The 27,496-nt window shown below is 41.7% G+C and overlaps 1 protein-coding gene across 4 annotated transcripts in view; it reads right to left on the bottom strand.

Annotated features, from left to right (window-relative positions):
- CTNND2 (catenin delta 2) overlaps positions 1-27,496 on the bottom strand; it is a 640,896-nt gene that overhangs the window by 253,177 nt on the left and 360,223 nt on the right. For 3 of the 4 annotated variants that reach the window (XM_063162733.1, XM_063162752.1, XM_063162744.1), the window contains exons 6-7: positions 25,200-25,372; positions 15,784-16,351 (exon numbers count right to left, since the gene is read on the bottom strand). In XM_063162733.1, the coding sequence (XP_063018803.1) occupies positions 15,784-16,351; positions 25,200-25,372 (741 nt within the window). The remainder of the gene's footprint in view (positions 1-15,783; positions 16,352-25,199; positions 25,373-27,496) is intronic. The other variant, XM_063162763.1, reaches the window with a different exon arrangement.

Raw genomic sequence — 27,496 nt, 5'->3', positions numbered from 1 at the left:
CTACACTTAGAAGATGCATCTTTCTGACAAGGAAGATTAAAGATCTACAGCTGGCTGCATCAATTTTTAACTTTAAATATAATGACAACGTTGCTTACATTACAAGTTAAAAAAAAACCAAAAACCAACAACAAACAACAATCAACCTCAGAGTATGATAAAATTGCAATAATTCCATCATTGAGATAAGAGCCTGCAGGCACAAAATCTGAAAGAGAATCATAGGAATTTTGTGGCTTTGATATATTGCATGCTTTTCAGAAGACTGAAAAAACTTTTTGATTTAAATAGCACATGATGGCTGAAAACCCTTTTTGATGTAACTTTCTCTTAGATGCTTGTCCTGAAATGCTACTATTAAATAAACAGTAGCATAATAATAATGCTACTTATTAAATAAATATATATATACAGTAGATCAGGTCAGAGCTTCACTGCAATTCTGAAAACACAACATGTGAGAAAGAGCATATGTACAGTGGGATTTTTACTTTGAACTCATATGTTATGAAACCTGTTTTACAGACACTAACTTATTTTAATTTACATAGCAAAGAAATTGATGTGAACACAAGTGCAGAATTAGAAGCGAACAGGAGGAGAAGTGGAGTCAAACATTCACAGCTCAAGTTTTGATACTGACTTTGTTTTGTGCCAGAAATTTAAGCAGAAACATCTCCAAAATGCCTGCCTGAATGTACGCATCTTCAAGTCATAACATCGGAAAAGGGAAGTATGATCTCCAAGTAATATGATTATAAATAAAACTAATAGAACTCAGATAAGGGAAATGTAACAGCACTGTATGATGAAAATTACTGTACCAAAGAGAAGAAAACCCTTCTAACCTGACTACTGAAAGTGAATACAAATTGTTAAGACATGACAGATGGTTAAATTAACCAGTAAGACATGACAGGCCATATGGCAGCTCCAGCTAATGCACACCTTGGTACATCAGCTTGGGCCCCTAGCACACCAAAGACCTGCAGTCACTAGAATCAGAACCAGTGAATTCTTTTTAACTGGGTTTAGGGGTTTTTTAAACACAGGATTCTCACCTGTTTAGATTTTACATACACACAGACACAAATGTTTCAATTTTTTCTTTCCCGAAATACCAGAATGAAAGATTAACTAATGAAAGCTCAGAATTGAAACTAATTTCTGTTTTTACAGTTTTTCCATTCTCGCTACATCATTCTCTCTCTGACTCAGGACTATTTGTACAGATACAGAAAGAAATAATGCCCTCAGTGAATTGACTAATTACTCATGACATCTTTCAACTGATATCAAACTCTGGATGCCTGAAAAAAGCCCTACAGATATGCTACTCTGGCATCCTCAGCCCACACTATAGGAGCTCACCACCAAACAAAAACTCTGCCCCAATATTCAAGTCCCCAGAGCTAAAAGAGCAGCCTTGCCTCACCTGTCAGTATCTTAGATTGCTTTTCTCCAGGTTTTCTCCTTAAAGGATTGAAGTAGAATACAATGCATGGTCTGGAGTGTTTCTGCAAACTCTCACTGCACTGTCAAACCTATTAGCAGTGTCACCGTCAGGATACTGCCACATTCAGCTCACACTGAGGAATTTCCCAGACATAATTTGTCCATTAACCAGATTAAGCATCTTAGAAAAGTCCTTTGAAACAGATTGGCTTTGGCTGCTTAAGGGACACTGCAAAACCAACATCTGAACTAAGGCCAGCAGTTTTCACATTAGTGCTAAAAACAGAGAAAGGAAGGAGGAAAACAAGAATTACACTTTCATAAGTGCAATAAACAGGCCTCAAATAAACTTTAAAAATCATTTAATTAAGTTTATTGTGTCTTATAAGAGATATCCACATAATTTTTATCCTATTTAAACTAAGCAAATATTAAGTTAATAAGTTTTTAACCAAATATTGGCATCCATTACATTTCTCAGCATGTTTAAAAGAAAAATAAAGGCAGAAATATTTTTAAATAGTCCATGATTTTAGCCATGCAATCTAACTTCACTGTAAAGTATTGTATCAGTTATTACAATTCTAAGAACCTAGGGAAAACTGAAGGAGACCACACTAGAAATTTGTACCTCAACCTGAGCATTTTCTTCTTTCTGCTACTGCCCTTGTTTTGTTGAAAAGCACTCACCTGCTTACAACATTTTATCAAAAATAAATTGCTGGTGGAAAAGAAAAGTTTGACTGGGAGCAAAGATATAAGCAGCAAATACAGCCAGGAAGAAACAGCAGATTAAATGTGACAGACAAATTCAGGGAGATAATTCCTATTTCATTTCTCATCTAGGGTACTGTCAGTGAAGAAAAAACTAAAAACAGAAACTGCCCCAAAGAAACCACTACCACACATCAACAATTTGCCTTCAGCTGGGAAGGAAGTAAAAGATAATGTTTTTTTAAACCATTTAGCAAATGATCATCCTGGGTGATACTTTGTGTTTGTTTGGTGTTTTTTCTCTCCCCTCTTTCAAGCTCTGCCTCTTCCATGCCCCTCAGCCCTGCCAATTTCACAAGAAAAGGGAAGAGAAGTGCCACGCACAAATGGGAACAGATGCTGCTGTCTGGTTATACAAATCCCTGTTCCTAACTTTCCTGCTCGCTACCCACTTTGAGTGAGGGCCGAGTGCCTCAGCAACAGGATGATGTTACCAAGCAACACGGCCAAGCAGCTCTGCAGACGCTGTTTGGATAGCTCACCACAGCTCCACGACTGTTGAAAACAATATGAGGCCTTTGCAGCAGCACAGAACTTTGAAGTTTTGCTTATCTTGATCTTAGAAAAGATAAAAATTTAATATTTCCAATTCTTAATGTTTATAGTTTGTGTTGCACCATGGGCTCTATGCTGATGCAGGGGTTGTGGCAATGCATTCAACTCAGGATTTCCCAGGAAAGGAATGAAATACTGGTGTATTGATGAGACAGGCCCCAAAAGCAAATATCCAGAAATAAACCCTCTATGGAATAGTCCGTGAAGCCCCACAGTGAATGCTTCACTGACAAGGATTGCAAACTAAAGGGAAGTAACAGTTCATCTTTAATTCCCCAGGCTGTGTCTTCCCTCTTTCACAAGGCTGTACCTAAGCAAACTTGGAGACCCAATTTCTGCTGGTTAAGCAGCAGTATGGGCTAAACATCCAAAACCCTAAAGGTCTTTGGAGGGCTAGAGACAACTTCCAGCAGCATGAGTGATTTGCTAAGAAGCACTGCTGCCTCCAGCAAAACAAATCAGGCACTACTGCACTAATGCCTGCTGGTGAAAATTTAACTTTCTGATCGTGTTTAACACTGTGGAAAAGCACAGCAGCTAAAAACCCCAGCAATTCTGAAGCCTTCCCCCAAACCAAATATCAGCTCAGTCAACCTTAAACGGAGCAAGTTCTCACAGCAGCTCTGGTGCAGGGGGAAGGGGAAAACCTTTCCACATCAACTCCTCCCTGCACAGGGAACAGAAAGAATATCTAGAGCTTAAATCCAACTAGAAGTGAGATTCTCAAGATTTTCAGAGAATTTGTTAAGCAAGGTGTTTTGCGGAACAGTGGTTCCCAAACAAAAAAAAAAAAAGTGTCACTGTGCAACACTTTGGAAAAGGTAACAACAGAAAAAACCAAAACTCAATTGGGTAATGAAGTGTCAAGTCTGCCCAACTACAGTATTCATCAACTGGCTTTTGCTGGGCAACCTGAATTTTTTATCTAATGGTAATGTCCTTCCTAGAACTTCACTGTTCCAAGCTGAGGTTTTCCTGCTAACAGGGAAGAGGCAAACATAGTTCTAACGAATCTCAATCACACATGCACCTTTTAAAAAGTATTAACTTATTGTGAATATTTTTATTTTGAGAATCTGTGTTCCAGTTTCTTGCAGACACAGCTGAAATCTCAGACACTGCATCTGGGGTTTGCTCACAGAAAAGTGTTGGGCACTTATCTTTTGTAATTCCTTTTACAATAAGATTGCAGATTATTAGAGGTCTGAACAACACCAAATTTGGAAATTTTATCTGTAACTCTTTGCATTCAAACTTGCCTTTCATTAAGAGAATAGAGAAAAGCATTAGTAGTATTTGTTTGTTCATGTAAGGTCACCTTTGATGGAATCTTAAACTTTCTCCTCCTCAGTGAACACTTAACTTGCAGCCCCTGGTTTCCAGACTTCACCAAGACATGAGGTATAAGTATGTGACATTCCAGGAGAAAAAAATGGAGCTCATTATCATTGTCTTTTTCTCAATGCCAAATTCAAGAAAGGGAAGATATCTCTGGGTATTTTGTGATACTCTATTACTCATCAAGTTTTCACTATCCATTTGAGACTCATTGCATTTAAAATATGGGAGTTAAAACATGGACATTTTAATAAATGTATACAAATCAATTTGAATGCAATTGAACTAAAGAATTTAGTTATGCCTGTAAAGAAGTTTAGACCAACAATTACTCACTTTTAGAATTATGCTCAAAAGATTATTGTACCGTTATTCAAACTGGTTTTAGGTTGTTTCCATTATGTACCTATTGAGACCTCTACTAGAAAACTTAAAATAATCTCCTATTACTAAAGTCATTATAATCTAAAGCAATTCTAACAGGGATGCTCTAAATAAAAGAAATGCTGAACGTAGAGACAAAGAAAAGGAATACTGTTAACACCAAGACATGAGTAGCTCAAGGACTTAAAATTTATGCTGAAATAATCGTTGCATCCCATAAAATAAAATTCTCTTTTAATTAATTATTCTTACTAATATAGCAATCACTCAATAGCATGCATTTAGCATCCAACTTCCAAAGATTCAGAAAAATACCTTAAGTAAAACCTTTCACAATAAGCAACAAGCAAAGGAGGAATGGATGGCTACAGATTCTTTTTAGCAGGAACTTATTGTAAGGAAAAAAAAAAAAGAGCAGAGAAGAAAAGAAACAAACACAGAAAAACAGACTTTGCAATTAACCTCACAAATTCAGATTATTGCTGAAAAGCATGGCCAGAAAAGAACCTTAGGCTGAAAGAGTGCTGTCACTCCAGCAGAGAGTCCATGCTAAAATGAGATGGCCATGACAAATGCTGCAGGAGACAAATGGTGAAAGAAGGTCACTGGCAAAAGGAAAGTAGATCTAAGATAAGGAACATAAGAAATGTGCTCAGAGCAGTTTGCAATAAACTACTGGAAGTGTTTAGCCTCAAGAATGGCTTAACAGTAATTCCAATTAGAAGAATGCGATTCATGTGGTCCAAAGGTGACAAACACTTGAGGCATTCTGAAGTGTCAGGCCATTAGTTACTGGTTATTCATAAATGCAAATTGACACTATTTGCATGTCAATGGCAGCTTTGCCGGTGAAGCCAACACTTCCATAGCCATATGGCAGGCTGAAGACATGTTGTGCCTGCATCAAGTATGCCTGATTTCAAAAAAGTGGTCCAAAATCTACTGCTGACTGAAAAAAGCAGTGACATGCAATCACAGCCTTGATAAACTTCAGAGAAAAAGAGTTTTTCAGCTAAGACAATTAATTCTTGAATTTCTGGATTCACAAATAGGATCTTAAGCATGGTAGGACACAAACTAGATCACTTGGGAGAAGATGTTCAGTTATGCTCATGCATTAGCTGATTCTTGCCAAAGGCATCTCAAGATGCAACACAGACAAGGATGACATGAGCTACACAGGAACTACAACTCTGGAGAGAAAGAAACACAAAATTTCAACTAATAAACCTTGAAAACTTTGAAGTTTGGTCAGAGAGCAGACAAAGAGCAATCAAGGCTGGGAGGTCACTGTATTCACTAGGGCTATCAGGTTCAAATCTTTTGAGGGAAAATGGAGGAGCACTAGCTGACAAAGATGCTCCAGTCAAACACATCCTGGCCAGTTAGCCAAAGCCCTAAAATCAAAGGGTGATGGTAAAAAGCCACCCAGAAGATACCTTTAGCTCTCTTTCCCTCCTTGGTCAGATGAATTATAGAAATAAAAACTTGAGTTGGAAGGAACCTTACAAATCACCTAATTTCAAACACCCTGCACCATAGTTCATCAGAGATGAACTATACTAAAAGCTGCCAGGGACTCAACTAATCCTGTATTTTTTCAAAGAAAGTAAATCCTTCATCAAATTAATTATTTTTACCAGGACCCAGCACTCTTAACAAATAACCTCTATTTACTGTGAGAAGCTATATAATCTAGCAGCCTCTCCTCTGTTAAGAAATGGAAGAAACACTAAATCAGGTCTGTGTACACCAAGCTTCTTTATTTCTTGATAACCCATGCAGGACAGTTCAGAAGAAATGAAGGCTAGAAAGTGTCTCTTGCCTACAGAGGGTCACAGCTGTGTACAGTTCTTCAGATGAAGTCCTAACTCTGTGTACAGCTCCCAGTTTTGCTTGTTCTGTGGGGCCATGAAATATTCTATTACGTTCCTAATACAGGTGGCTGAGATATGCTGTACTCAACCAGGTCACATAGGTATTCTCCTGCTCTTCTTTTCAGCCAAAGATTCTGAACATGCAACCAGCTATTAAGTGTATTATTACCTCGGCTCCAATCCTTTTCTTCCCCTTCCATCTTTCTATCTTCCATCTTTCTACACAGGATTTATCTTCCTCTCTTCAGAAAATGCCTCCTAATATTCCACTATCAAGAAGTTTCCTTGGCTTATTTCATGGTTTTGTGCCAAGATAATAAAAATAAAAAGTACTTTTCAAGTAGCCAAAAAGAGTTCTCCTTGTGGAACTTTATTAGGAGTACTCTTTCTTTCCGTTACTTCAATCTTCAAAATGACAAACTGAAAATGTTCCTTTACCCAGGTCCCTGCCCAGCTACACTCTTGCAAGAATATCCATCTTCTCTAGCTTAAGTAAACATTTCCCAAGTGGCACTACAGGAAAATCCATGCTCAGAGCCCTGACAGGAAATAGAAAGACATCAAATATCATCTAAGAAAAGGTCAGTAAGTATGTCATTCCAGCACAATCTGGTTTTGGAGAACTCCTCTTGCAAATTATCCCTTTGACCATTTACTACCTTCATTCTTATATTATCCTTTCTATCAGTTTATGTTGTAATGTCCAAAGAGCACTGTGATTAGCAGGCCTGTAATTTTTCTTTCATTCAGTCCTCCCTTTCTCCATGGTATATTAGCCCCAAATACACAGAGGGCTGTCATCTTGTCCCACTCCACCTTCTCTTCCCCCACAAATATCTGAAAGAGTCCATCTCACCCTCCTTTATGGACCATGCTCCCAGAACTTTGAAGAGCTCATGACACCTTTTGGTGATCAAATGTAAACATGACTGCATTCCCACTGAACTAGGATGTTCAGGACAGTAGTGGGGTGAGGGAAAGGCCCCATGGAGAGGTGTCATTTTGCTCTCCAATGACAGGAAATCTGCCCTGGTATCAGAGGGTCACAGTTCCTTCTCCACCCTTACTTTCCTCCCAGGCAACACTCTTTAAACCCAGCGCCAGCTTTAGATGGATGATCAAAAGCTTTTACTGCCCAAGAGCAGCACAGCTGGCTAGCTGATAAAAGGGATGCTTTGCACCTGGTTTGGACTGAGAGGATAAGGGGCCATAAGGCCACAAGACATAGACATACACTGTGGAGGAAGTAAATATAGAGAAGCATATGCAAAAATTCCCTCAGTAAAGGGAGGATTGCATGAGATTGCAAACCACTTGTATTCAAACTAACACAGCACTTTACTATTATAGCATCACAGAACGGTTTGGGCTGGAAGGGATCTTAAAGATTAGTTTCAACCCCCTGTCATGGGCAGGGACACTTCACTAACACTGTAAGTTGCAACCTGATGTACTTAGTAAAAATCTGTGTGATCCAACTGGCAGTTTCATATGCCATGCCTTATAACTGTAAGATTAGTCATCACTTGGTCCTCCTCATATCAGCATATTAAATTGTGACTTTAGCTTCTAACCGCTTATGATAATGTACAGTTCCATGAATTCATTATCATTACACAATATCACTCTGTCCTCTCCAGTATCACTTCTATAAAACCAAAAGGTATTCTGTTCTAGGTCCACATCTATGTCATCTTCAAATTTGACCCTATGATTACTGAAGAATTGCCTCATTTATCTCCCATGATTGCTCATAGAGCAAATTTGGCCCAATGTAGCTTCTGGCAGGTGTTACCACTGACAAGTAATGTGTTTCACCCATGAGCACTCTGCATGTGGCACAGGCAGACATGGGCAAACTCCCCACACAGGCTTTGGCCTTAAAGAAAGGGGCTTTCCACAACTGCCCATTTTGCCATCTTCTTTCTGCCATAATTAATTATTCTTGACAGAGGCACCTGCACTGCTTTAAAGAGAGTGTGTGCACACAACAACCAAAAAGCCATTAGATATGCCAACAAATTAATACTTATATTACTGATGAGCTGCATTCCAGCTTCCTAAATCTGAGCTACTCCACCTATTACTAAAAGTTTCTGTGCCACAGCAACTGGAAAGGATGATATTTTCCACCATAGTAAAAATGAAGGGCTTGTTCTCACATCCCTTACATACCCAAAAACCATGATGAACATAAGATTTCTGTCATTTTTTTATCAATACTTTTGCAACAAACATTTCCAGGCTACTGGATAACGCCTTGCAACAGGGTTTGAGACTGAGGAAGCTGCAGCTTTCACATGTACCTTCTTTGCCCAGTGCACAAGCAATACAAACACAGTCATCCCATTTTGGACTGTATAGCAGAAATAAAACCATGCCATAAAAGACTGAATGTCAGAAATTTGATAGAAGGGGACCTTGCCTTTGCTTATACTCCCTATCCCATACAACAGCACTCTCCTCTGCCCTCAAGGAGCGAGTTTGAGGCCAAAGACCTATAGCACAGAACCACACTCATGGCAACTGAAGAGAACAATAGGTACATGAGAACACCACTGAGATGGTGTCCTGAAGGCAAAAAATGGGCTGTAATAGGCAAGGATGAGACTTAGCCTCACTAGCACACCCTTAAGACCCAAAGGTTTGGATGTATAATCGTTTATGAGGCTCTATTATCTTCCTGCAATCTCATACTAAACAGAACACAGATCAGTATAAGCAAGACGAGCATAGGAACTGTAGTGCCAACACTGGTTAATGTATTTCCATTGCTCTAACCTAAATTCCATAAAGTCAGGTTCCCAAAACACTGCTCTTTAACTTCATACATTCCATTGGATTTCAGTAGCCAAGAAAAACTGGCAAATTCCAGCTCCTTGGCTTAACCATCCTTCTGCTAGGGACAGAGACTCTTCTCTGTTACCTTTTGTCAACTTCACCTCCTTCTTGTCCTCCTGCCCAACAGGTATATAAGCAGAGACACTCCAAATTCTGCTCTGATGCTTAAGAAATTTCTTCTAGTGACTTGCATGCTTAAATTTGAATCCTGGCCTTCTTAGGTATACTACTAAAGTTCAGGACCAGAGGCCAGAAACCACATTTGTGGTTACCAAGCAACAGCACAGGCCTCAGTAGTCCCCAGAAGCATGTCTGATGTTACATTCACCCAAAATCCCAGAAACAGCCACTGCCACACAGTTTCCCAGTCATTTCATTAAAATGCTTGCAGCTTTATACAAGTTGAACTAATTTCCAGCAGTACTGCACACTGGTGCTCTTTGCCCAAAAAGCTTGTTAGTCTGCAATGTTATTTGATTTAACACCCCTCTGAAAGATCATTAGGAGGATCAGCCAAACAATGTCCCTTATCAAGAATGGGAAGCAAAGGGAAAGGTGGTAATCAGTGAAAGAACAGGACCCAAGTTTAGACATATTTTTTGTGTTTGCTCACATTGGGAGCCAACATCAAGTTCATTAACTCAAAGATGCACATGGGGCTTCTGTATTTGGCTCTTGTCAATTATTCCTCTCCTACGAGGAAGCTAATTTCATGTGATCTAAATCTGAAAAATACAGGAGCAAAAATCATGGCAATAATAACATATTTCAAAGTCATTCACCCTATTCCTTCTGCTTTCTTGCTGTACACTGTCCATTGTGGATACCTTTTCCAAACTGGAATCGAGCGCAATTGTAAAGGTTCCAGTTGTAACAATCAGAAACACAACTATTGCTAAAGAAAGAGGTAGAATAAGTGACAAAGAAAATCAAAGTGAACATTTAGTTGCACATTTGTATCAACTCTAAAGCAACACCAGCATACCTAACCCCCAGGCTGCAATGTGGGAGCAAGTAAGTTTGTATCTTGAAAGACACCAAATTCCATGTTCTAATTAATATCTGATATATTGCTGGATATTACTCAAAATCTTCCACTTTGTTTTCTTATCTGAAAGAAAGAGTCTCAAAACAAAAAAGAGTAAAAGGAGAAGAAAAAACTCCTAAGACTGCAGTGTCTGTCCCAGAACAAAAGAGCGTTAACAGTGTTCTCATGTGTAAAGGCCCTGGCAGCAGATAAAGGAATTTTCCAGCTAATAAAAACAAAGAAAAAAAAAAACTTAGAAAAAAAATCTATGGAAAACTACTTTGGTTAAAATTAATGAAGCAATTTGGTTCTCTCTATAAAAGAGATACTCTCGGGATTCTGTAAAAATACAGAATAGTTACGGGAAACAACTGAGTGTCCTTTCTGTTATGATCAATCATATAGATGGTCCAAGAGCTTATCTTAAAGCCAAAAAAAAATTCAAATATTTTTCTTCCTTGCCTGTCCAAAAATGTACAATGGACACATCACACGTAGACTATTTTATTAGGTCAGCCCTGTGTCTCAGGTGGGGGTTTAAAGGCAGGGAACTTTTAATTCTAGATTTACTTTGGCTGTAAGTTAACAGTAGTGCAGCTCTTCTAGCACAAGTACAAGTGAAGTGTGATTTACTGGAGACCTCTAACACTTAACAAGATAATCTTTATAAAGATGGCAATGAACTAGTTGATATACAGATGATCCAATATTTTCATGCAATCAAAAGGAAACATTAATCCATGCTAATAATAATGTACATCAGTTATCCCACAGAAAGTTGCTTAAGCTGCTCTGTGCCCCTATGACTGCACACTGACATACTTTAACATGTCAACACTCACCACCAAATAGAAGTCCTGCCTAAGTCCCACAGGAAACCAGGGTTCAACACATCATATACAGTGAAAAGCTTACAGAAGGAGAAAGGATAAAGGATGGTCCCCAGCAAAGAGAGATGAGTGAGGCAAGACATATGAAGGAGCAGAAGGAACCAATTAAGAGCCTGATAAATTTAGAACTCTTTGCTCAACAAGGAGTGGAAAGCATATTTTATGTATTAACCCATGCCACAGTTTTATAAACTGCTGTTATTTTAATGTTAGTATTACACTTGCATACAAACAGTCCTCTTCAGAAAGGAAAAATTCTTTTCCATTTTGTTTTACTTGAAAGAAGATTATAAACACCAGGCTGAGCACTGAAGTTTTCAGCACTGGTAGAAGCAGAGCTGTCGAGAGGGATGCTGCAGCTCTTGTTTCAGTGAAATGTGTCACCACTACATGAAAGATAGCTGTGTAATATTCCTTCCATCTAACATTACATCAAGTGATTCACACCAACACTCATTTCTTAAACTTAACCTTTTAGTATAGCTTATGAAATATGGTGCAGTCTTCAAGCAGGATTACTCTCCTTTGAATTTTCTGTAATAAGGCAATACATAAAACTACTTTCCATTGCTTTGCGTGTCCCTAGTCTTCCCTAAACCTGGATGAAGAGACAGGAATGGCTTTGTAACATTGGGGCTGCTCCCAGGGACATAACCTGAGGCACAAACCACATGAACAACACAGTTTGACTGCCTCCTTCCCCTTTGCTCCTAAATAAACTCAGTACTCCTCTAGCACTGTCTGTCTGATTCTGCCCACCAGAAGATGCATCAGAAGAGCGTGAAGAGTGGGCACCTGTGCCATGACCTGCCTCCTGAAAGAGTTTTCCCAGCAAGAGTTTCTGCTGCTTGCTGTCCTAAACACTCCTCCTTCCAGGCAAAATGGGCTGCTTTGGGGAGTCTGGCTCCCAGCAGCACTCTGAAGCTCAGTGCAGGTGTGGAAGCTGCAAGAAGGTATTTACAAACTGTGCTGTCTGGATTTGGATCGCTGCTTGAACAGACGGTCGAATATGCTTTGGAGCAGTGCAGAGCAGAAAACTACTTCTAAAACTGTAATTGCAGATCATAGCAATGAAGCAGCTAGACTAAGAATAAACACAGCAAATGTACACTCACCAGAGCCACTATATACACATGTACACACACACCCATACACACACACTTGGCAGTGGCAGCAGCTCAAATATAACTAGACTAAAAGCCATTTCTGAAGACGTTTCTAAGGTTACTCGGTTAAAACTGAGTCATTGCACACTGTTGCATGTCTCATTTGAAATTCAGGATGAAGTCTAAGAATTGCCATTTTTAAAATTTCAAGTTGTTTCATAATCAAATTTGTAGGAAATTAACATAAATAATGCCATCTCCTCAGTTAAGTCTCAGACAGATTATATTTTGGGTCATCTATGTAACTTTTTACTTGAGTTTTTTTAAAAAATGGATCTTATCTGAATGTTTTCTCTTTTAAATATCTAAATCTGGCATTGATACAGTTTGGCTTGTTTAGCACACTGAAACCCAGTAGTATTCATGAACTAGATAGCTCCAGGACAAATTTCTAGTATAATGCAAAAATAATTAAAACAAATGCATCATTTGTGGTTTTAGTAATTACTACAAATACTTACATTTTTATTGCCAGATATAACAAAGATTACTTAGTATAACATCATCCCTGTGATGACACATACATGCCAATGCAACTTCACATTAATCACAGTAGGCATACCATCAATCAGTGCAATGTGACAACTGTTCTCCATTCTTCCTCCTCCTCCTCTCTCTCTCTCTCTCTCTCAAAAACCCCAAAAAACTTCAACTCATCTTTGGATGTTTTGAACAAGAAACAAAACCACTATTTATTGAACATTATTTTTTCAAAGTACAATTGCTTGCTTTCCTTCTCAGTGAGTTTGATTTCTAACACAATGACTGAAAAACTCCTGCAAAAATATAATATACTTAGAGCCCAAATTCCAAACCTACTCTGAGCAAAAATACTTACAGAAGGAAGGAAGAAATTAAGATTACCTCAGTAGTATCTGTAACATCTGATCCTGGCTAACTCTAAAGCATATGCTAATTTTAAGCCTCTGAGTAGTCCATTGGCTTCAGTGAATCCAGTGAAAGTCTAGAAGATTAGTCAGGCACTTAACACTGCTGGCAAATGTGTAACTCTGGGATGGCAGTCAGGCCACGAGGAACATGCATAAGAATGGCAGTGGAAAATAAGGGGTAGGAGCTCACAATAGAAAACCTTTGCAAAAGAATGGATCATGTGAGAGAGCTCCTTTCAAGGACTACTTGAAAGGCATGTCACCACTGTGGGGAAAAAAAAAAAAAAAAAAAAAGAAAAGGTATTTACTAACATACCCTTGCTTACACTGAGTCTTTGAAGTAGCAGAACTTTCTCTCTCCAGGTCTGCCACCTAATACTTATTCAAGTTACACGATTTTCCATTTGTTATAAAACAACGAGGGTTTTTACATATCTTAAAATCAAATCCCTAAGGGATGAGTGACCCAGTTGATTGTTTTGTTTGCTCTGATCAGTCCAGCACTAAGCAAAGTTAGTGCTGCTTTATCAATTTTTACAAACTCAACAGCAAACTCAAATGGTCAATCACTACTTCCCTCCCATAGGAAAATCCACACAATATACACCAGCCATTTCCTAATTAATTCCTAAACGCATGTATCATCTACAGGCTTTTTATTTCACCAAAGCCATAAATCAGTAAATCAGCCAACGCCCTGCAGTAGGCTTTAAAAATATGCAGGTTATGCAAGATGCAGAAGTCTAATCAAAAGCTTTTATTTAAAAGCAATCCAAGAAAATTAACGTCAGTTCCTTAACTTTCATTCAAAACAAAGCAGAAAATTCTGTTAGGAATATCTATAGAAGCATTATTGGCCAAGAAGGCCAAAAGAGCCTAAACCCAAGTTTCAACTTGGATCTAGCTCAGGACAAACAGCTTCTGTAGCACTTCAGAGTCATTATGCTGGACCTTAACCCCTAAATAAAAAAGTTTTGGACTAAGCTACCATGACAGACTTGATGCTGCAATGATACAAAGATGCCTTCTTAAAAAAAAAAACCAAAACCAAACCCCTAACACAACACAAATGTCAATGCTAACAGTCCACAAACAGGAAAAAGTACTTTGCCTGTTAGAAACTTCCCAAAGCAAATACTTCTATCCTAGAATAAAGGTAAGAAAAAATCAGGCAAATACTGATAGCTCATAGCCACAGGTATATAAGTTTTAAATCGATTTTTTTTTCTCCATTCCCTTGATGCTGACATCCATGCCTTTTTAGACTCAAACTCTTGCTATACAACAAAGTTATAAAACTACCTAAAATACAAAGTCTGTGGCAATCCTAAATTTCCATTGTACAAAGGCAGTATTTAATACTTGTGGCCAACAGTGTACTGGACTACAGCAAGAAAAAGTTGTATTAATATAAATGGTAAATAAACCACTTAGTGTTCTGAGACTCAGTATTTGCCAACAGGCTTGATACAAGCATCCCGAGATCTTGAATTTCGCCTTAATTTAATGATACTGACACTTTACTCATTCTGAAATTAAAATGTGGTGTTATATATACATAAAGATACAAAATTCTAAAATTCTTGCCCTTAAAATATGAAAAAAAAATCCAGCAAATAGTTCTTACAAGGAGATAGATCAAAACAGTATTTTATTATTAGTTAATTCCATCTGTGTGTTTAGACACACAGGAATTACATAGGATGCTGACAACAGCTGGAGTGGGGGAGGGGAGGTGGGTGAGAGGAGAAAGGGGGTGAGGTCCTCACTCCAGTAGGAGACTTGTGTACCTGACTGATAAACTCAGCCTAACTTCTTCATGTATCCTATTTATCTTCAAATCTATTTATGTCACACAAGAGAACATATGAGCATAGCAGCTGTTACTATAGCAATGAAACTGAAAATTTTGAGAACACAAAAAACCCACCCCTGAAGGATGCTCAGTTTAGCAAAGAGATGGTTTAGAGAACAGCGCACCAGTATCTCACTTCTTGGATCTGCTCAAAGTCTGCGTTTACAGAGACATGAAATCAGCTGTAACAGCCTGTTCCCCAAAGAGCACTCGGAGCCAAATCACCGCTACCTCTTACTCGGCACGACTCGGTACACCGGCAGTTCCTGCTAAGTAACCCCAAACTTGTCAAGTACGCCTGAGCCGCCTGTAAATCCGGGGAAAAGCGATTCCCTGCAAAAGGCTCAGAGGTTCTGATGGCGGCAGAGAAGAGATTCGCCATAGTAACAAACCCCCCACCCGCACCGCGGGTCACAGCGGGGAGCGCGGCGAGCCCCGCACCCCCGGCCGCACGCACACCTGCCCGGCGCCGGGAGGGCGGCACGGGCCGGGACAACTCAGGTACTTCGCTCCAGCAGCGGCAGGCAGCCTCCCCGAGCACGGCCCGGGATGAAACCCACCCGCAATTCCCCCAAGTGCCGTTCTCCTGTCAAACGCCCCCCGCTCCCTCCTCCCGTTCCCGGCCGGCGGCCCTGCCCCCCGCCTCACGCCGTCCCTCGCCCCTCGCCGCCCCCCTCCGCGGGCGCGCCGGCCCCGCGCAGCCCCGGCCCCGCTGCCGGCCGCGGTTTTACCTGCGAGGGAGCCGGGTCTCTGCAGGGTGGCGGTGGCGTACAGCTCCTGGGAGTGCTTGCTGTACTGATCGGCAGCGTGAACAAGCCGCTTGGTAGGCGACAGGGTGGCGTAAGTGCCGATGGTGGAGCTTAACTGGTGGATAGGAGAGGAGGAAATGTTAGACTGGACGGTGGGCGGGGAGGTCACTCGGATGGGGGACGGCGACAGTCCCGCCGAGGAGACGACGATGTTGATGGGCGAGCTGGTGCTGTAGGACTTGGCCAGGCGGCTGGGGGACTGCTTCGGGGAGGAGAGGCGCTGCGCGGTGGCGTAGGCGGCGCCCTCGGCGGCGGAGCCGGCCCGTGGCAGCTTGGTGGGGGAGCCGCCGGGCTGGGCGGGCAGCGGGGAGCTCACCCGCTGCGCCGGCAGCGTGGAGCTGGCGTAGTAGAGCGCGGCGGCGTGCTGGGGCTCGGGCAGGTGGAAGGCGCTGCCGTGGCTGGGCGCGAAGGGCTCCCGCGGCTGCGGGGCGGCGGGCGGCGGCGGCGGCTCCGGGCCGCCCGGGTGGGCGCCGCGGCCCCCCGGGCCCTGCTGCGGGAAGGAAAGGCAGAGGCGTCAGCGGCGGCGGGCGCCCGGCTCCCCCGGCCCTGCGCGGGGCGATGCGGGCCCGCCGGCCGGAGCAGCCCCCTCGCTGACCTCGAACCAGGCCGGCACCCGGCGCCCGCGGGATTACGGGAGTTGGTAATCTGCTAAAGCATTCTCGGCCTTTCAGGGGAAAAACCAGCCGCCGGCTCGGCCCGAGAGGTGTGGAAACTCCCCCCGACGGCTGAAGCCGGCACCCGGCCGTGGGGCACAGCGCTCCGGGGCGCCGGCTCCGGAATGCGCTCGCCTGCCAACCCCTAAATCAGGCAGGGTTTAGCCCCGGGTCAAATACTTACGTACGTACATACACACAGATAAATACACCCGCGCCCCTTTATTCTGCATACATTAGAGAAGAGCGGCCGAAGCCCCTCGGAAAAGCCTTTAATCGAGTAACTTTCCTCGGTTTCCAGCAACCTGTGTCCCTAACGAGGAGAGGCACCGCACCGGGAGCTCGCTGCTCCCCGCGGGCCGGACCTGTGTGAAGGGGCGGAGGGAGGGGAAGCCCGGGCCGGTGCACGCCGAGCCGCCCTGGCAGCACAGCACGGCACGGCACGGCACGGCACAGCGAGCGGCCGCCTCGCACTCAGTTACGCGGCACGAAGGGGGCGGGGGGTACGGGAGGAGCTGCCGGGGCCGGGCGCTTCCCTGGGCCGCTTCCAGCGGGGAATCTGCATAGACAAGGAGGGAGAGAGCTCCCTGCGCCGACCCGCTGGCCGCCGGCAAGGCAGCGCTGAGCTCCCTCTAAGACCAGTAATTGAGGGGGGCTGGGATGAGGGAGCGAGAGAAAATCCTCGGGAGATACTGCCTATGAGAAATTTCGGTTCTGTGCCTGAGCCGCTTCTGAAGCCGCAGAGGATGCAGCTTGCCCTTACATACAGGCGGCTCCCCCTTTTTTTTTTTTTTTATCGGGGATCTTAGGCTCAAGAGATCATCTGTGAGTCTGGTAACATTAAAATCCTCTCATAACTGCACCCCGCAGTGAGGGAGAGCTCAGTGCTCTGTTGGAAGATGTGCTGTTAGATTCAGATACTGGGTTTTTTCTGGTTAGTCAGGGGATTTACTTGAACCTCAAAAAGTGCTCTGGATCCTCAGAGTTGACAGCATAGTTTGAATCGGTCTGACCGATGCTTTGCCCGAACACATGCACACGCCTCTCAGCTACTGATTTCCTTAGCCAGAAGAAGCTTTAAAATGTGAATGATGAATTTTGTGACTCAATTCAAAGAGGTGTTGTGAATGCCAACAGTAGCATTGTTATACATTGAATAGCAATGTGATTTTCCAGTAGCATCCTACAAAAAAACAAGTGGGCAAAAGCACCATGTTCCTGGTATGAAATTTGATTTATTTGCACTAGGATACTCAATAAAGGATTTGGTCAGGAACGGAGGACAGCATAACTAATTGCAGCAGAAAATAAACAATATTCAAAATGCCAGAAATCTGTACTTCTTCCTATGTACACCCACTGGAAATGTTTGTGGGTTTTTTTTTACTTTTGGAGCCTGCCCTTCATCTTAAATGCTTTGTGTCTGGAGGAAGAATATGTATTTCCCTAGACAGAGACAAGAAACAAGGCTTTGGAGAAGCTCCTCCTGGAGCTTTGCTCCCAGTTGCTAGTCGCATGGAAGAAGCTACCAGCACTGACATTGCTCAGGCTTCTTTAGAGAGCACTGCCAGAGCCAAACCTCCCTGGCTGTGCAGCTCACAGAGCAATGGCTTTACACATAAATGAAACGTGAACTGTCCCACTCCAGGTGCTCTGTATGGTGACTGCCAGGTGAGCAAGGGGCTCACAGATGGGAGTAGCTGCTCTCTTTTGAGCTGGACTATTGGGATTGCAGCAGCGAGTGACAAACACCACAGCTTCAAGGGCAAGTCTTGACATTCTCAAAAATGGTCAACAAGCTCAAGTTGCTCACTTGAAAGGCTCCTAACAAAAACCAAGAAGGAAAACTGTGGGAACACCAGCAAACTTTTCAAAGCTACTTTCACACTGAGCTACTTACCATACATGCTTTAAAGTGGAAAGAAGGACTAATCTTCAGCTGACTGTCCAATAATGTATTTGACAGGAGTACAGTTTTCATTTTCCAGGTTTAGACTATATGGTAACAACTTTCATTAGACAAAAAAAAAGACAACATGGGCAGAGCAAATTTTGCACTTAAGAAAATGTCATTCAAACTAGCTACATTATCTATTGATATTTGTTAATAAATTTTACTTTTTGGACTTTTAAGTGGCATAATAATAATAATTTTCTAATAAACAGTGCTCCAAAATACAGTCTTTTGCAATGTTACCAGTGCACCAAGTACTTCTTCAACACACTGGTAACTTTAACAGTTTGCTGTTGATGCTAAGGGTTTTAGGCAAGTACTGTCATCATGTATACAAAATTTCTTTTACTAATCTACTTCTACACTGCTTAATGTGTCAAGGATTTACAGTAATTAATTTCAAGTAAATCAGTATTATCCCATATTCCTAATAAATCTCTATAAAGCTGTGAGCATTCTGCAAGCACTAATTCAAAAAAAACCCCAAAAATCCTATTTCCTGATGATTTGTTATAGGGAACAAGGTGTAGTGGTGAGACACAATAATTAAATGCTTAATTAAAAATGCAGTGTATATCACTTCCTAAAAAGCTAAGCATGTGCTCTGTGTGAAGGAGAGAACTTGTGGATGAACAGATTGCAATGAAAACACCAGCATGCAGTATTTTCTAGGATGTGACTAATCTCAGACCTGTCTTAAATGTACCGTGAGGTTCTTAGGCTTTTTCAAAGGGCCAAGTGTGCAGTAACATTCTCCACACATCTTTTCAGAGACAAAATGTGGTTTAGTTTTTCATTGTGTTTCTCCCTGTCTCTGGCTTAAGACAGACACAAAGACACATCATTGTTCACCCTGCAATGTGACATACTTTGTATGGAAGAATAAAATACAGTGGTATTTTTCCCTTATTTTTTCCATTTATCCATTATTTTTGTCAACCTGATAACAAAACTGTGTTTAAGCTAATAAACTAAGAGCAAATTTGCTTCTCAGTAATTATATTCTCTACCATCATCCTATTTCATAGATGTGAATAAAAATCAAGGACTTTCTTACTACAGCCCTATGAATATCTATTCCAAGACACAGGGGTTTCATTTCCCTGGCATCCCAACGAAAAGTAGCCTTGCTTATTTCGATTCAATATATGGATTCTGGTATATCCTTTTTAGAAACAGGAATGTGTGAAAAAAACATGAGAACATTAACACAGCTATAAAAATATTTTCTTTCCCATTTAATGTTACTAAGAAGATAATTTTCTACTGATTCAAAACAGTATCTTTAGAGCTTCATACAGAAAATTACTGGGGGTATCCAGATTATAGGAGACTCAGTTAGGTTATAGGAGACTAGAGAACAGTCTAACTGTTGTTTGCCTGTTCATTCAAGCATTTAATGCCCAGAATTCCAGGAAATTAGTTTTTTGGGGGTTGGGTTTTTTTGTGTTTTTTTTGGTCGTTTGGTTGTTCTTGTGTGGGGATTCTTTTGTTGTTGTTTGGCTTTTTTTTTGTTTTGTTTTTGTTTTGGTTTTTGTTTGTTTGGTTTTTGTTTGTTTGTTTTTACAATCCAATTGATAACTTAAATTGAAACTTTACCCAAGAAAGAGTAAATAAAAGACTGCAATGTAAGATTTCTGTTCTATAGAGTAGAATCGAGAGGGCCAAATAACTAAAGTGTTGACTTATTTATTCTTCAGAAAATTTTTCATGGATAAGGAATTACAAAACAGCTAGACAGCTTTAAGTGAAACTTTGGGGTCAGCTGCTAATATGAATCAGTGTATTGATTCTTGGAGATTGCTCCCAGAGGTTTGAGTAAGTCTGCATGCCCATCTTAGCTCTGGATGAACTTTAGTTTAGCAGTAAATACCAGTGCCAGTTTTTAGCTCATTTTTCTCTCTGGATCTCTTTGCCTTTATAAATCTCAAACAAGCCACATCTGATGAATACTAACAGTCATATACAGTGCACCGTGGTCCCTGAGGAGACCCTTTCTCTTGATTTTAGGGAGCATTTTCCAAGTTGTGTAGAAAACCTCCCTCCAGGCCCCTTTGGCTTTTAACTATTGGTGTGTGTTGGTAGCTTTAGGCAGAAAAATTGTTCATCCTGGTCAGGGTTTTCTAGAGACAGTCCACAGGTGCAGCTCCATTTCACAGTCTCAGTGATGCTCTGAGCTTTGTCAGAGACTGCTAGACTTGCCAGTCTGTTGAGGGCTCCTTTTCTTCCTGTAAGCCCAAAGAACCTTCCATAAGGCTTCACTCAAGGCATCACTCTGCTGTGGTCCAATGCCTCAATCAACACTCTCACAAAGAGAAGAGGGCATGGAAATTGCATAACTTTCTCTAGGCTTGGAATGCACCCTTCAGTCTTTGGCCAGGACCTATAGAAGAGCCTTTCTTCTGCAAGACTACTTTAATATAATTTCTAAGTTCCTGACCAGAAAGATTCTACCTATGTTCAAATGCTTTCATACAAAAACAGATGCTAGACTATACCTCTGGGTCCCTCAAATATGGCCTATTCCATCTCTTTCTCCTGATTTTGTTCCATCGTTCCATTCCAAAATTCCAACACTATTAGGAAAATTTGTCAGCATACCATATCCTGCTCTCAAAGGTCATATATATAGATGAAGGTAGGTCATTGTAGTCTTCTACATGCATAAACAGAATGGTGTGAGACCTTCTGAAAGTGTCCAGAGATGGTCCATCTCTGGTTTTAAAGCAGCAGTGAATGCTACAGTCATTACCTACGGCAGAATCAAAGCAGCATTGCAGATTTCCCCTGCCATAATCTCTACTAGTGAATTGTTCTCCGAGTGCTGTAATAAGAGTAATCTGTCTTAAGATTTCATCTTGTTTCCTTTATGACAGAAAAATTCTTAGGTTTATATCTGGAATTTGGTTTTAAACACATTGTCATTGGCCATACCTACCAGAAGAAAAATATTTATTTCAGCTTTCATCTGGGTAGGTTATCAAGCAGCCTGTTACCTTGTGGCCAGTACACAGATTCTGCTTAAAAACTTTAAGCATTTGTTAGTGAGGTGTGGTGGTCTGACAAACTTGTTTCTAGGAAAAAGGAAACAAGTTAGAACACTAACTGTAAAATGTGTTTTCAAGACTTTTTAATCACCTTTAATTTCCATATAATTTTTTGATTTTAAGGTTTTCCAATTCTGTGCCAGCTTATTCAGTCCAAAAGCATCAGGTGCACAGGATAATGCACAGTAGGGATTTACCTGTGTTGCAGCCACAGCCTCTGAAAAGACTTAACATTACCAAGAGCGAAACAAGTCCTCATCCAGAACGTAAACTTCCTTTCCTGTTCCCTTGCAAACACATGGCAGAGCATGCAGAAAACTACTCTATTTACTACACGCTGTACTTTATACTCCTTTGATATCTCTGATATCATTGATAAGATGATCATTCTCCAAGTTGCATGGAACCTGACTGGACACTGAATTTGAAAAGCAGTTTTCAGTGGGGAAGCAGAGTAATTCCCTGCTAGAGGAGCAGTTTTTGCTAAGAAATGTGTCCCAGTAGTATTTAGAAGATAAAAGTTTTATGTTCAAAAGTAGGCAAAGCACTGGAAAAACTCTATGATCTATAATGAACTCCACCAAATTGACAAAAATGTTAGATTGCACTTTGCAACACTATACAGGAAGTCCCAAAACTAATCAGTTTCGCTTTTTTATACAATTGCATTTTCATAAATTGTTCTTGCTGTCACAGCTGGCCTTGGGACTATTTACATTTTTTTTTTGCAAGCATTTGGACTATCATTCATGTTGAGAGATAGCTATATTCCTTGCACAAATACCAAAGGAAATTATCACAATCTGAGAAGCTTCAGCTCCTGAGGCTTATTTTAATTATAATAGGTATAGCAAAACAATTCTTAGGATTGACTTTTTTTTTCCTTGTAATTGTGGGATCAGCAATGGTCATATTCAGAATTTTTAAATTTTAACTTTTGAATTTTCCTCTTCCTGTTTACCTCTTTTAAAAGCCCTTTTACATACTTTTAATGGTATTAATCAATAGTTTATGTGGCAGTTTGTTAGTATTTTCAAAATATATATAAATTCATCTGAAGTTGTCAAGCATCTTTTGCAGCATCATGGTGTGAAAAAATATTAAGTTCTCTGAATTATTTTCCTGCAGGAATATCTATCCTACAATGTGTATGAAAATAGAAAGAACATCTATTTTCTGTCCTCTCATACCAAGGAAAACAAAGGATAGGGAATGTTGCCTTACTAATTACCTTTCTGAAAAAAACCAGTTCTCTCTGAAGTGATGGTTCAGGAGAGCTTCTCAGATCAAAGCAATGTCTGACCAGTGTAATTCCAATGAAAAAAAAAATCTAGGTCATTAATTTTTCCCCCTCCATAAATTCATCTTTTTCTATCAATGAGTATAATAGAATTTATATTAAGAATATATCTATTTCTAACCTTTACAAATCTGCATGATTTTCCTTCCTGCCTTTAAAAAAAAAAGATTCTTTCTCCTTCCCCTCTCAATTTTACTTTGTTTTTGTTTCTGTTCTCCCATAACCTGCTCTGTTTCCATCATCTTATTTTTCCAGCCTTCTTAAAGACTGCATCACAGTCTTTCAGGGTAACCCCCAGGGTAAGATGCTTTTCAAAAAGCAGAACTCCAGATGATTTTTTCTGCTATTTTCCACAAGATGCACCTGGAGAAGCTGGCAGCCCATGGCATGGCTGGGTGCACTCTTCACTGGGTAAAAACCTGGCTGGGTGACTGGGCCTAGGGAATGGTTGCATCAAGGGGGTGGCCTGCCACAAGTGGAATTCCCCAGGGATCTCTGTGATATCTTTAACAATGACCTGGGCAAGGGGATGGAGTACACCCTCAACCAGTTTGCAGAAATAAACCAAGCTGGCTGGGAGTGTTGATCTGCTAGAGGGTAGGCAGGCTCTGCAGAGGGATCTGGGCAGGCAGGATCAATGGGCCAGGGCCAGCTGCATGAGGTTCAGCAAGGTCAAGTGCCACGTCCTGCACTTTGGCCACTACAGCCTCATGCAGCTCCACAACATGGGGGAAGAGTGGCTGGAAAGTTGCCCATGGAAAAGGACATGGCAGGGCTGATACAGGCAACTGAACATGAGCCATTATAAGCCCAGGTGGCCCAGGTGGCCAAGGGCACCCTGGCCTGGAGCAGCAATGGTGTGGCCAGCAGGAGCAGGGCAGTGATCATCATCCTGCACTCAGCACCGCTGAGGCCACACCTCAGATCCTGTGTCCAGCTTTGGATCTCTCAATGCAAGAAAGACATTGAGGTGCTGGAGTGTGTCCAGAGAAGGGCAGCAGAGCTGGTGAAGGGTCTGGAGCACAAGTGTTATTGTTATCAGGAGCAGCTGAGGGAGCTGGGGTTGTTTAGCCTGGAGGGAGAGAGGCTCAGGGGAGACCTCACTGCTCTCTACACCTGCCAGAAAGGAGACTGTAGCCAGGTGGACGTCAGTCCTTCTTCCCAGGCAACCACCCACAGGACAAGAGGAAATGGTTTCAAGCTGCACCAGGTGAGGTTCAGGTTGGACATCAGGAAGAATTTTTTTCACTGAAAGGGTTGTCAAATCACCATCCCTGAGGGTATTTAGAAGATATGCATATGTGGCACTTGGGGACATGACTCGCTGATGGCCAGTCCTGGGTTAATATTTGGACTCTGTTCTTACCTACACAATTTGAAATTTAATTTAACTGTGCTTTATTTCATTTTTCAGTCTTAAGGAATAGAGAGCTTTTCTAAGAAAATTGAGAGAATAGAATATTGTATGTCTCTCAGCATCTCACAAACTGTGCAACGACTCTAATACTTGAAATCTCTTAGCAATTTTAGGCTTTGAAATTCAAATAACTACTCTCTTCTACAGAATCCTGAACTGCAAAATGTCCTGGTATCACACTGAGATGATCTGCTTTGCTAGGATGGTTAGCATCTAAACAGAGAAAATAACCAGTGCTGACCGACACAACCCAGTTAGACTTTTAGGTACAGAAGCATGAACACATCTTGTCTAAAATGAAGCTTAACTTTCTCCTGAGAGGCTTTGATGTCACAGTGAAAAGCAAAGAAGGTGAGAGGGTTACATATCAGAGCCAGGAGAGATGGTTTAGACAGGCAGAGGGATTTACAAAGTTTTCATGTGTATCTGAGACAATCTTTCAAAATGTTTCAAAAGCAAAGGCGACAATCCTACAATATGTAGTGAAAAAAACTGTTTCCTACACTTGAGATGAGGCCATAGCACCATGTGATGCCTGGTATCCCAGGCAGGTTTCACATCTGGTGTCAGCCTGGCTTTGTTTGTTTCCTGGCACTTACTGCTTTCAGTAATGTGGCAATACTGGCAGGTCCTAGACTTTAGGATGGACTCATAATCAGCACAGGCACAGAAATTTGCTGTGAAAACTAAATGCCTGAACATGCTATTACCAAAATATATATAAGCAAGCAAGTTAATCTGGTAGGCAGATCTCCTTGTTAATCAGGATTACTTTATCACTATGCAAAGTCAACCCACCAGAGATTTACAAAAATCAAGATGGTAACTCCACCCTGCTGCAGGTGTGTTGAACAAGACAGAAAGTAAAGGCAGAAATGCAGGTGTGGGAAGCAGCAAACAGCTCTTTCCTGGGAGCTCCTCCACACAATTTCAGGAGAGAAAGACCACAGTTGCTCAGGACACGTACCTGGCTGTAGCTCTGGATGGCACCTCTGGCCTGACTGCTGCGGGACGGGAGCTGGGCAGAAGCTGTTTCACCCAGGGCGAGGGTCTGGTTGCTGTGGTAGCTGGCTGAATACTGGAAGGATCCTTCAGGTTTGGAATTGAGCTGGAGTGCACTCTGGGAGAGGAGGCTGGGCCCTGTGGGAACAGGATTTGAGAGCAGTCAGAAGGCCTCAGTGAAAGAGCATACCAGCATTATCTGTCAAGTGAGTCTTGAAATTATCAGATGTATCTGGCTTCAGATTTTCAGAATTTGACTTTTTAGTAATTAAAACACATGCATTACTTTGTTTCCTTACCACTCAGTCATCATGTTCAAACAACAGACCACATTGCTTTCTTTGTAGGAAATGTATCATTTTGACTGGTGAAGAAATTCTATGCCTGAACAAATCCAACCATACTATTTGGTAGAGAACTGCTTTTCAACTCAGAATAGCTGATGAGGGTTTTTCCCCCTAAGGATAAGCCTTGTTTATTTCTCTTAATTATATCCAGTCATTCTGCCTGGGAAATGCTAACTTGTCCCTCCCTGAGCCCCCAGCACATTAGATCTATTGATTACTGCCACTGTCCTGTACACAGAGTGATGTAATACTTTGGTGCCTGTAGGGATGGATGGCAGCCTTTAAAATATTAATTGCTCTTCTCATGATGCAGGACACACCCTGATCTCAGTGAACATTGATAACTATTTTTCAGCTATCTTATCTTCCCCACCACAGCACTGCATAGCAGGAGAGCCAAGTACAGGCAGCAAGCCTGAACTGGGGCTGCCAGACTGAAGGGCATGTCAGGACCAGGAACACTTTCCACAGTTATTTAGTAGCTCTGTGAAACTAAAACATGTCCTAATCTTCATTAAGTTCACCTGCAAGTGATTTAGCTTACCACATGCACATAGCAAATTTCCCACAGGAATCAAGTGCACCTGCAGCAAATTTGAAGATGACACCAAGATGAGTGGTGTAGTTGCCACACCTGAAGTATGGGATGGCATCCAGAGGGACCTGGACAAGCTTCAGAAGTGGGTGCATGGGAATCTCATGATGTTTAACAAGACCAAGTGCAAGGTGCTGCTCCTGGATCAGGGTAAATCCTGGTATCAACCCAGGCTGGAGGATGAACAGATCCAGAGCCTCCCTGCCCAGAAGGACTTTGGGGTGCTGGAGAGGCTGGACATGACCCAGCCATGGGCACTCACAGCCCAGAGAGCCAAAGCAGTGTGGGCAGCAGGGAGAGGGAGGGAATTCTGCCCCTCTGCTCTGGTGACATCCCACCTGCAGTGCTGCACCCAGCTCTGGGCATCCCAGCACAGGAAGAACATCTGTTGGAGCAAGTCCAGAGAAGGGCCACTAAGTTAAATGGAGCACCTCTCCTATGATGAAAGGCTAAGAGAATTGGGATTGCTCAGTCTGGAAAAGTAAAGGCTTTAGGGTGATCTAACTGTGGGCTTCCACCACCTGAAGGGAACCTACAAGAAAGATGGAGAGAGACTTTTTATAAGGGCATGCAGTGGCAGCACAATGGCTTCACATTGACAGCTTTTCTTCCTAACAGCTTTAAATTAGCTGTTAGGAAGAAAATCTTGCCTGTGGTGGTGAGGCAATGGCACAAGTTCTTCAGAGAAGATGTGGATAACTCATCTCTGTAAGGGTTCAAGGCCAGGTGGGATGGAGCCCTGAGCAACCCAGTCTAAATGGAGATGTCCCGATCCACAGCTGTGGGGTTGGAACTAGATGATCCTAAAGATTCTCTCTGACCCAAGCCATTCTGTCATTCTACACACAGAGAGCTACATTAAAGAATACACACTTAATCCTCTCTCTGTCTTCGCTGATACTATTTCAGTGTCTGGGCCCAGGAAGTGAAATACAAGAGGAGGAAAAAGGGTTGTACCTTGGCCATTGCACAGGTTACCTTCAACCCAACAGCTGTCATGTGTAGCACACTCAGTGGCTCCACAGGGATGACAGGTTCATCCTTTGGTTAGCACTAACAAGCTCATGAGAGCACAGAAGGTGACACAAGCCTTAAGAGATGTGAAATGATTACAGTGATTTTGCTCCTACAGAACATGTGGTAAGTTCAGTTTTAAACAGACTCACAATGGAAAAATTCCAATAAATTTACCAGAAATAACATCCAGTACATTCCTGATACAAAGGCAGTTTTTATGACCTTTAAATCTTTGCTATGAGGATGTAAAGCTGTTCCAAAATGATTTCCACTTAGAAAACATGCAAACAACCCCACCCCCGA

This window comes from Melospiza melodia, chromosome 1 (assembly GCF_035770615.1).
Source record: "Melospiza melodia melodia isolate bMelMel2 chromosome 1, bMelMel2.pri, whole genome shotgun sequence".
NCBI lineage: Eukaryota > Metazoa > Chordata > Aves > Passeriformes > Passerellidae > Melospiza > Melospiza melodia.
Note: the sequence above shows the minus strand (reverse complement) of the source record. Positions and strands in the feature narration are given on the sequence as shown.